General features: G+C 42.4%; 1 protein-coding gene across 1 annotated transcript; it reads left to right on the top strand.

Moving 5' to 3' along the window:
- Positions 1–1,083, top strand: LOC132065928 (uncharacterized). Its single transcript, XM_059459383.1, has one exon. The coding sequence runs from the start codon at positions 1–3 to the stop codon at positions 1,081–1,083; it is 1,083 nt and encodes a 360-aa protein (XP_059315366.1).
- The last annotated feature ends 10,703 nt before the right edge of the window (positions 1,084–11,786 follow it).

Raw genomic sequence — 11,786 nt, forward strand, 5'->3', positions numbered from 1 at the left:
ATGGAAGAGATGATGAAAAAGATGATGGGTGATATGCAGAAGATGATGATAGACCAGCAGAAGTTGATAGCAGATAATCAGAATCGTGATTTGGCTGTGCGAAATTTAGAGAGGCAGATGGGACAGATAGCTGGTGCACAAAATACTAGACCACCTGGAGGGCTTCCGAGTGATACGGATGTGAATCCCAAGCCTTGTAATGCTGTGACTCTTCGAAATGGGAGAGAACTAGAGGAAGTAGCTCAGAAGAAAACCGGTCGAGTAGAAGCTGAAAAAGAGAAGATTACCGAGGAGATGATTGAAGAAGAGAGGGTAGTCAAGACACCAGTGACAAAGCAGCCACAGCCCGTGGTTACAAAGCCACCACCTCCCTTCTCTCAAAGTCTGGCAAGACAGAAAAAAGAGGCGACTTACAAGAAGTTTCTTGATTTTCTTAAGCAGGTACACGTGAATGTCCCATTGGTTGATATGCTGCAGGGTATTCCAAAGTATGTTAAGTACATCAAAGATATTATTGCAAATAAAAGCCGATTCACAGAATATGCCACTATTGCACTTATTGAGGAGTGCACTTCGTGGATTCAAAACAGGTTGCCCACTAAGTTGAAAGATCCCGGAAGTTTTGCGATTGAGATTTCTATTGGGAAGCAGGTTGTTGCTCGAGCACTATGTGATCTTGGTGCAAGTATAAATCTTATGCCTTCATCTATCTTCAGAAAGCTAGGTTTGGGAGTGCCCAGAACAACTACTATAGTTCTTCAGCTGGCAGACAGATCGTTAGCAAGACCAGAAAGCATTATTGAAGATGTACTGGTGCAAGTAGGGTCGCTGATAATTCCTGCAGACTTCATGATTTTGGACTTCGAGCCAGACCCGAAAGTCCCATTTATTTTGGGGCGTCCATTCTTGGCCATAGGGAGAACACTCATTGATGTAGCTGCTGGGCAACTCACCATGAGAGTACATGATAAAGTTGAGGTCTTCAATGTATACCAAGCTCTGAAGATGCCTGCAATCTATGAGGAGCTGTCCACCATTATCGTTCGAATGATGATACACGAAGCCACTCATCACTTCTCATGATCCGTGGAGAGAGCCTTGGCGGGGATGATATGTTTGGTGACACGGCGGCGTTTGAGATGGTGCAGATTCTGGATATGGCAAGTATTTATATTCGGACAGGCGAGTTTGAGCACTTAGACAGGACAATGGGAGTGACTTCGAAGTTATCAATTAAAGAGCCGCCGAAGTTGGAATTGAAGCCTTTGCCCGCTCATCTTAAATATGCATTCTTAGGCGAGGGTGATACCTTGCCAGTGATATTGGCAGCAGAGTTGACTACCGAAGAGGTTAGTATTTGTTTGGAAGTATTGAAGTCTCACAAAAGGGCATTAGGGTGGTAGATATCTGATATTCAGGGAATTAGCCCCGCGCTATGCATGCACAAGATACTCATGGAGGATGATCATAAGCCTAGCGCACAACATCAATGGAGACTGAATCCGGTGATGAAGGAGGTTGTCAAGAAAGAGGTGATCAAGTGGTTAGATTCAGGCATTATTTTTCCCATTTCGGACAGTAAGTGGGTGAGCCCGGTGCAATGCGTCCCGAAGAAAGGAGGGATGACAGTGGTGACAAATGACAAAAACGAGCTCATTCCTACTAGAACAATCACTAGATGGAGAATCTGCATGGATTATCGCAAGTTGAACGAGGCAACCAGAAAGGATCACTATCCCATTCCCTTCAGAGATCAAATGCTAGACAGGTTAGCCGGGCAAGAGTTTTATTGTTTTCTAGATGGCTATTAAAGGCTACAATCGTATAGCTATTGCTCCGAGGATCGAGAAGACCACGTTTACATGCCCATATGGTACATATGCTTTCAAACGCATGCCATTTGGGTTGTGTAATGCACCAGCGACTTTCCAAAGGTGTATGATGGCTATTTTTTTCAGAGATGGTTGAGGACTTTGTAGAAGTATTCATGGATGATTTTTCGGTATTCGGGAACTCTTTTGAGGTTTGCCTGAAGAATCTAGACCGAGTACTTGCGAGATGTGAAGAGACTAACCTGGTCTTAAATTGGAAAAAATGTCACTTTATGGTCCGAGAAGGCATCGTCCTTGGGCACAAGGTTTCAAAGAGAGGGCTAGAGGTGGATCGTGCTAAAGTGGAGGTCATTGAGAAGCTGCCACCCCCTATCGTCAAGGGTGTAGCTTCTCGAGCAGCAGGATTCTACGTACGCTTCATAAAAGATTTTTCAAAGATCTCAAGTCCGATGCGGTGTTACTTGAAAAGGAGGTGAAATTCCTATTCGATGATGCTTGTATTAAGGCCTTTGAAGGTCTAAAGAAGAGATTGGTAACCGCACCAATAATCATTGCACCTGACTGGAACTTGCCATTCGAGTTGATGTGTGATGCAAGTGACAATGCTGTGGGGGCTGTGTTGGGACAGCGACGAGAGAAAGTTTTTCATTCTATCTATTATGCAAGCAAGATGTTAGACGCTGCCCAAGTGAATTACACTGTGACAGAGAAGGAGCTGCTAGCTGTGGTTTATGTGTTTGATAAGTTTCGGTCCTATCTCGTTGGGGCACATGTTATTGTCTATACAGACCACGCAGTCATTCGCTACTTGTTCAGCAAGAAGGATGCTAAACCCAGGTTGATTCGGTGGATTCTCCTTTTGCAGGAATTTGATATTGAGATTAAGGATCGTAAGGGAGCTGAGAACCAAGTCGCAGACCACTTATCTAGATTAGACAACCATAATCATTTTGTGGAGGACATCCAAATTCGAGAGTCTTTCTGTCACACCCCAATCTCATCAGGGCATGATGGGCACCCAACTCTTACTTAGAGCTAAGCGAACCCTCTGGCATTCACATAATGAAACTGGACATGTAATAAAGTACTTTCAGTCAAACCATAGAAATTTGCGAATGATACTCAATTAATCAAAAATCGAATAAGTCAAACTGACATATCGGCCTACATGGTTGCTTTACTCAACGCATGACATCTCAACATACTAACCACAGGACACTGTCTGTAAAGTCTCTAAGAGTAAACACTTGAATCATATAAATCGGGACAGGGCCCCGACATACCCGTACACACACATGATAACTATAATGACTCGGAACTGCTCCAGGAAGAAAATGGAGTTTGTTAATCCCAGCTGGTAGCCAACCATCCTAGCTCAATACTTTTACCTGCAAAACAATATGGGACTGTGTGGCATGAACACGGGCCCTCAGCAAAGGGACGTCGATACGAACAATGTACCGATTATATAAGGCAGCAGTAATCATAAAGGATGAGACATAAGCCATAATGAATGTATGAGAAACCACCTGTAATATGAATAGCCCCGAAGGCAATGACTAAAAATGTAAATATATACCATACCCGACCCTTTAGTAAGGGACTCGGTGAAATATAAATATATACCGTACCCGGCCCTCTAGTGAGGGACTCGGTGAAGTAATCACATATATACCGTACCCGGCCCTCTAGTGAGGGACTCGATAAAATAATCATATATATACCGCACGGCCCTCTAGCGAGGGTCTCGGTGAACAATGCACAAATCGTGCACGAATACATACTCCTACCGGGACTCGGTGAATGATATATTAACAAAGATGCACGAGTAGAATATCATGAGCAACCATATGCAAACTATATCATCATCTCGAGACTCAATAAAATAATTTAGAATGAACCAACACTTGAGAATCAAAGACAACTATCATGTCAAGCACTATTGAGAACTAGAGTTCCTTGGAGTCATATATGTTCGTTGTTCGCTCGCCTTTATGTAATTCATGCCAAAAAGAAAGAAAGAATGGCCTTAACATACTTATAGAAGCAAATGAATGCAAGTGAGACTCATAAGATTATTTCTGGAAATCTTTGAATAACCTGGAAGCATAACACCCTCGAATGTCACTATGGATTATAATATCAAAATAGGACTTCAGGAATCATAGACACGTATCGGGACATAATGAAATAGTTTCTGGAAATCAATAACATTAGCGATTCTAGTATTTCTAAGAATAGGAGCTTCTTTGGAGTTTATATGTTCGTCGTCCGTTTGTCTCATATAGACCATGCCAAAAGAAGAAAATGGAATAGCCTTAACATACCTTGTCACTTTTCAAGTTAACCATAACTTAGGTCTTGGGCTTCACCAATCTACAAATAATACCAAATATGCCAAAAATTAAAACCAATCCTTAATTACTTAGAAATCTAACGATATTCGGGTAGCATCTTTTTTTAAAAACTTAATAATCCTCATGATTCCAATTTAGCCAAAATATCAATCATAATACCAATAACAATATCAACAAATACATATCCAAATAGAATCAAATCCATTCTTAAATCACCTCCAAAAAACACCCAATATACATTCCCGTACTAACGTTTGTATACACTTCTTTATTTTCGTATATACATAGTCTAACAACAAACACAACAACAACTACAGCCAATCCCATGATATTCCAGCCCACAAAACAATTCATAACAACCACCAAACAGCCCACAAGTCATTTGATATCCAAAAATTATAACCGAACTTTCAACGTCATTTTCTCTATTCTAACCCGTCAAATCTATCAATGATCATGGTAAGAATATCATTAACATCTTAAACATACCTTATATGAGCAGCCACCACGAAACCAACATCCCCCAAGTTCAATTTTTATCTTAAAACGATGACGACAACTCGTACTACACTTTATCCTTCACGAGCCTCGCGATTCGGGGCCTCGAACTTGATCGAACCCTTGCTTTATCTCTCTAAACTCTCCTCACTCTCTCTCTCTACCATGTTATGGACTTTTTGGTATGTAATGAGGATGATAAGGGTTAAAACATCCCTTAAATTAGCAAGGGAAGTGGGCCTGACCCGACTTGGAGTCGGGTTGGGCCGAGCCCACTGCCCAGCTTGACCTTTCTGTCTTAAAATGTCCATAACTTTTTATCCCTATATCGTGTGAAGGCCCAAGACCTATGGTTGGAAATATAATTCAATTATCTACAACTTTTACGTTTTAAGTTTTCCCAAATTCCCAAATAATGATGGGGTTATGGCCTCCCGAAATCAGATCACCCGAAAACGTAACTTAAAAACATCTTTTTGGAAAGCTTCCACTTGGATTTGGCTCGTGGTCCTTCTTGAGTTGTGTTTAACTTCACATATATTGTCCATATAAATTTTCATATGTCCTTTATAAAAACCCCATCATATGGGCCCCACCTCGCTTACGGTTACGAGGGCTATATCTTTTAACGTATCATTCCAATCATACGCACGAATTTCAAATATCATACTCATGCTATCCTCATGCTAATACAGTAGAATTTTATCCTTCATACTTTTAATATTTTCTCCTCCTTGAGCTCACATTAAGCCATCTACAGCCTTAGTAACGCGAAATTTTCTGGGGTGTAACACTTTCCCTGATAAGCAGCTATTTGCCATTCCCGTTGCCGAAGTCCCATGGTATGCTGATATTATGAACTTGATTGTAAGTGGGGTGTACCCCCCAGAAGCCACCTCACAGCAGAGAAAGAAGCTGTATCATGACTCCCGATTTTATATATGGGATGAGCCGTATTTATTCAAGCAAGGGACTGATCAGTTTATGCGGAGATGCATTCCACAGGCCGAGGTGAGTCAAGTGTTGGAGAGTTGTCATTCTTCCCCATATGGAGGGCACTTTCGTGGTGATCGTCGCTTTGCTAAGGTTTTACAATATGGCTTCTATTGGCCCACTCTTTTCAAAGATGCTCATGCATTTGCTAGAAGTTGTGACAGATGTCAACGAACGGGACACATCTCTAAGAGGCACGAGATGCCTTTGACAAACATATTAGAGGTAGAAATTTTGACATCTGGGGCATCAATTTTATGGGTCCCTTCCCACCATCCTTTGGTAACAAGTACATTTTGCTTGCTGTCGACTATGTTTCAAAATGGGTAGAGGCAGTGCCTCTCCCAACTAATGATGCGAAGGTGGTGATAAATTTTGTGCGAAAGAACATATTCGCAAGATTTAGAACCCCGCGGGCAATGATTAGTGATGGTGGCGCTCACTTCTGCAATAGCTTGTTGAAGAACCTTCTAGCAAAGTATGGGGTGAAGCATAAAGTCTCTACAGCTTACCGCCCACAGACATGTGGACAGGTAGAGGTCTCGAACAGAGAAGTGAAGCAAATCGTAGAGAATATCGTGAATGCTCAGAGGAAGGACTGGGCAATGAAGTTGGATGACGCCTTGTGGGCGTATCGCACAACATATAAAACCCCCATCGGAGCGTCTCCTTACAGGTTAGTTTATGGGAAAGCATGTCATCTGCCAGTTGAATTAGAGCATAAAGCATATTGGGCTATAAAATAGCTCAATCTTGATGTGAATCTAGCGGGAGAGAAGAGATTGCTCCAATTACATGAGCTTGATGAATTCAGACTAGGGGCGTATGAGAATGCGAAGCTATACAAGGAGAAGACTAAGAGATGGCACGACAAGCATATCCAGCATCGTGAGTTCGTGCCAGGGCAGCAGACGCTACTCTTTAACTCGAGACTGAGGTTGTTTCTGGGCAAGCTTAAGTCCCGTTGGTCTGGACCATTTGTAGTGACTAGAATAACCCCCATGGTGCAGTCGAGATACAAACCATGGATGGGGTGCGCAAGTTCTTAGTGAATGGGCAGCGTCTCAAGCGATATTAGGGTGGTGATTTTGACAAAGACAAGGAGCAAGTGCTCCTTAATGATGAGTAGAAAAGAATCTGCGTCGTGCGGCGACATTAACTAAGGCGCTTCTCGGGAGGCAACCCCGAGTTTGTAATGTAATAATTCAAATTACAAGAAAAGTACAAAAAGTGTCGTGCCACGACCTTAACTAAGGCGCTGGTCGGGAGGCAACCCAACTTTTGTAGTATATATATATCATGTTTGTTCATGTTGCAGGGCAAAGGGAGGCACGGGAACTCGAAACGAATGCAAAAGAAGAATCAAGACCGGTTTGTTTGTGTTTTTCCTATGCGTCGCATGGGAATCGCACACGAGGTAAGTAGGCCAAAAATTTGGCTAAGTATAAAGTTCAGAAGGGGGGGGGGGGTGTTTTGTGCATTGGTCATGCGTCGCATGGGAATCGCACACGAGGTAAGTAGGCCAAAAATTTGGCTAAGTATAAAGTTCAGAAGGGGGGGGGGGGGTGTTGTGCGTTGGTCATGCGTCGCATGGCCAGTGTATGTTCGGCACTCAGAGTCAAAATTTTCTAAGTATAAAGTTCAGAGGGGGGGGGGGGTGGTGTTGTGCAATGGTCATGCATCGCATGTCCAGTGCTCGGGTCGACCCGATTCGATTTCTTTTAAAAGAATAAGACACGGACGACCCCCCAATAACCCTCACTTCTCACAAACTTTCACCCTCTCTCTACAAAACACCCCCACTCGAACCCAAATCCTAAAACCCTTCTCCCAATACCGTTCAACTCTAAGGAAGGTAGTGTCAATCATCTCACATTGCAACACAAGGTAAGATTTCGTGTGCTTTCACTCACAGAAACCCCTTTCCCTTTTTCCCCTTTGTGTTGGTATGGAACATTGATAAACCATGGTTTATGGGGTTGGGCGAATTGGGGTGAGGGTTTGGTATTGTTGTGTTGGTAATGGGTGTTGGATGCAAGAACAATGATTCCCAAAAAAAAAATAAAAAAAAATAAAAATAAGGGAGGGTTTTCTAATCCTCCATTGTTGCAAAACTCCAAGGGATAGTCCTATGCCCACAAGTTGTTTGATAAAATTCCTAAATTAAGTTTCTTGTAATTTTTGTAAAGTCTTGAGTAGCAAATAAACTTGAAACAACATTCAAAGCCATGGGGCATTGCCGTGAACAACCATAGATCCTCCAACATGATTCTCCTTGTTTTTTAGAATAGTTTTTTTTTTCTTGAGTCGTTTTTCTTTTTGAATCTTTGGTCTCATTAATTGTATTGTTTTAGTCTCTAGATTAGTAAACTTCTTTGTTTCATAATTTTGCACCATAATTTGTATTAAGTGTGGGGTGTTTCACGACCCCACACTTAGGCTTAACTTGCGGGCGACAAAGTGAAGTGTTAGCGTACAATAAGTATGGGGTCGTGAAGGGCTAAATTTGCTAATACCGTTGGGTGGTTGTGTTGTGTATCTCTACAGGTACAATGGTGACCAAGGGAAAAGGTAAAGTTGACGAGTCGGGCCCCTCACAAGGTTAAGAGGAGTAGAGGGGGCAAGCACACCGCTACTAAGAAAGGGACAACAACTTGTAATGGCAAGCAACCAGTGGTCCCTATCTCTCGGGCTTCTTCCCAAAGGCCGCGGCCCACCTTCCACGGGACTGGTTTGGCAGAAGAATGGTACAAAGAGTTCCCTCTGGCTGATGGATATGTGCATGAACGGGCTGTCAATAAGGTAGCATTGAAGAAAAATTTCAGGGGAATTTACAATGAAATAATCGGAATGGGTTGGAGCTCAGTATTTGATAACCTAAGGTAGGTCAACATTGACATGGTTCTGGAGCTTTACTCCAACATCATTTTGGCAAGAACAGAGGGTGGCGAGCCTCATCATTCGGTGAAATTGAGAGGTGAATGGGTGCCGTTGATAGCCTCTACTTTGTGTGCACAATTAGGAGTTCTCGACCATCCCGTGGGGCCATTGCTTGAGTTCATCAAAAGACCTGACTATAAGGCCATTCAGAAAACCCTGTGTAGGCCTAATTCCAAGGCTAAGTGGGCACGATACATAGAGGACACTAGGAAGCACAAGACTATGCTAATGGGTGATTTCATGAAGAAAGCACGAGTGTGGCTAAAACTGCTCAACTACCGCATTATGCCACTTGACCACTTCACTACCGTGTTGAAAGGGCGAGTGGCCATCTTGTACTTCTTCTTTATGGGGCAACCTATCAACCTTGGATACTGGATGCTTCAGGATATGATCCGCATCAGAGAGGGCAAATCCCTTCAGCTTAGCTACGGTAACACACTTACAGCATACATGAGGAGGTTGGTCCCGCATTTGGAGAGTAAGTATGACAGGGTGCTTAAGTGCCCGCAATATGATTGACATCTCTAATATCAAGTCCCCTGATCATAGTACTAAGCTTAACTTGACTCCAGCTCAAGAAAGATCGGCTCAGTCTACTGTATTGGCGCAGATCTACAAGATTGCGATGATAGCAAGTGAGAAATTTGAGTTAGACCTCTCCAGTGTGTTTGCGGAGTGTCCTCATACCACCCACTCATGGATTCTAGTTGGAGAGGAGGGAAAGTTGCCTTCTGATGAGGACTTGTGCTCTGCTGACCTCATAGCAGCCGAGATAGAGGAAGGTAGTGAAGAAGAATCTCAAGCACAAGATGCGAATGATGAGGAGGAGGAAGATGCCGAGCTGTCTAATGGCGAGGCTGAGTCTAATGAGGATGACGACTAGGCCCTAAGGGGCCACATGGAGTATTTCTTGCCTTTGGTTTTATAATTTTCATTCTATATGCTTCGAGGGCAAAGCATGATTTAAGTGTGGGGTGGAAAATACGTCCCTTGTAACAATATTTTGAGGTTAAGGATGGTGGTCAAGTGCCATAGGCTTCTTTTTGGTAGTTTGTGTTAGCCTTAGAGTCGTATAAAAAAAAAAAAATTTGAGTCGTTTTAGATTTTCTTTATAGCTTCTTGAGTCCCTCATTAGCGGCACACACCATTCACCCCCTTAGATTTTCTTATGGCCTCGGTTCTTTCCTAAAGGGGGACCTTTGAACCGGGTTAGATTTTTTTAGTTTTTGTAAAAAGATGTCGTAGGAGTCAAGCCTATTAGAACACTTGAATGCTAGGTGCTCAGGTTAGGTGGAATGTGAAAGCCATGAGTTGTTTTTGATGATGTTTAAAAAACGTGCATGAAAAGAAGCAACCTCTCTCGAAACACTTTTGGAGTGAATTGCTTTGACTCATGTATGACCCACTTGGCATAATTTGTGATAGTTGCTTGATTGAAGGGTTGTATGAATATGTTTTATATTGATTATGTGTTGTGTGTGATGTGAGGAAACTCTTGTATGATTCATGCTTGATAGTGATGACTAGAACTTGCCCGGTGTGTTCGTGAAGTGAAATTGAGTAAGAAGTTTAGGAGTGATCTAGGCATTTTTTTGTTAGCCAAATTTCGAAACGTCGCTAGCCTACCTTTTGTGTATATATATCCTTAGTCAACCCCATTGAGCCTTTAGCTTTTCTTTTGTCAACAGCCAATTAGCCTACCCCCGTTGTTTTTATTGACCAATTTTTTTGATCCTTGTTTACTTCTTAGGCACTTTTAATAGCAAATTGTGGAATTGGAGTTGGAATGCGAAACTAAAGGAGGGTTTGTTGAATGAAGTTGAAAGGAAGGCTATTGGTGAACTGGAGTGTTTTGAAAGCTAGTTGTGGGAAGTATGAGTGCAAACTGAAAAAAAAAAGAAGCCGTAATCGAAAAACGTAAAATAAACCGACTCAAATTAGTAATGCTTTCTTAATATGGTTTCCCACTAGTTAGTCAAAAATAGGATTGCGCTTAAAGTTGAGAAAATAAATGATTGTTGACGGGATAGAATGGGTAGCTTGTGGTTGAAATTCACGATTGATGAAGGAGGGTGCTAAATAACTTATGTTGTGAGCTATTAAAAGTGCTTAGGGAGGTTAGTCACTATTTCCAAAAATATATCCTACCCGTCCCTTAGCCTACATTACAACCATACAAGTCCTAAGTGATCCTAAATTCATCTCACTCCAATTTGTGGAACGATTACACTACGGGCAAGCCTATGGTTCGCTATGTTTGAGCAGTGGTTATTCTTTGTGAGAGTGAGCGATCTTGTGAGCAACTTATGTCCATTGACATATGTTGTTAACTTTGTGTGAAATATGTACAACGCTTTTTTTTTTTTTTGGGTGAGGGCACATAATTGATAGGAGATGGGTGAAGTACTCCCACTTGGTCAAGTAGCAGACTCTTTGTGTTTTGAGTGGTCTCTGGAGTCATATGCATGTTTTTAAATGTGTCGTTTCTTGAGAGACTTGGTTGCTGATATTTGGAAGAGTAAGAAAATGTTTGTTTGAAGCAGTTGGCATGACTTTTGAGAGAATTGGCTCAAGGTGTATGTTTTAATGTGTTTTCGAAACTTTCATATCCGCCGAATCCTGATGTAGACCTGTTTGAGAGGCATGGCGGTAAGAAGTACAAAGGAATGTTGGATAAGTGTATGCTCGAGGGCGAGCAAAGTTTAAGTGGGGGGTGTTGATATTTGGCACAAATATCTAGATTTAGTGCCATTTGACTTCACTTCTTAGCACTTTAATCGTAGTTTTTAATGCAAATTATTGTATAAGATCTTATGTTGGTATGCTTGTATGAATAGGTCCAACGACGTGGGACCAATGGAGGGTATTTCGAGCGCTTTTGATTGAATCCGAGTGCGTGCATGTTGAATATGGAAGGAAGTTCCAAAGACTTCTGAAGGCAGTAACCGACCACCGAAAGGTCTCGTATGCGCTCGGCTATGCATCGCACGGCCGGGCGCCCAAAAACCCCATCTCTCGAATCTCATACATGTGCCATGCATTGGCCATGCGCCGCACGTTGAAGCACACAGTAGGAGATCATGACTCGGCCACGTGTGCCGCACGGCCCAAAGACACAAGCGGCGTCGGTTGTCCTACTTGGATCAGATTGGGCCAACTTATC

The sequence above is a fragment of the Lycium ferocissimum genome, chromosome 1 (genome assembly GCF_029784015.1).
Source record: "Lycium ferocissimum isolate CSIRO_LF1 chromosome 1, AGI_CSIRO_Lferr_CH_V1, whole genome shotgun sequence".
NCBI lineage: Eukaryota > Viridiplantae > Streptophyta > Magnoliopsida > Solanales > Solanaceae > Lycium > Lycium ferocissimum.

Coding starts and splice junctions, on each gene's coding strand:
- LOC132065928 (XM_059459383.1), top strand. CDS start 1: ATGGAAGAGATGATGAAAAAGATGATGGGTGATATGCAGAAGATGATG.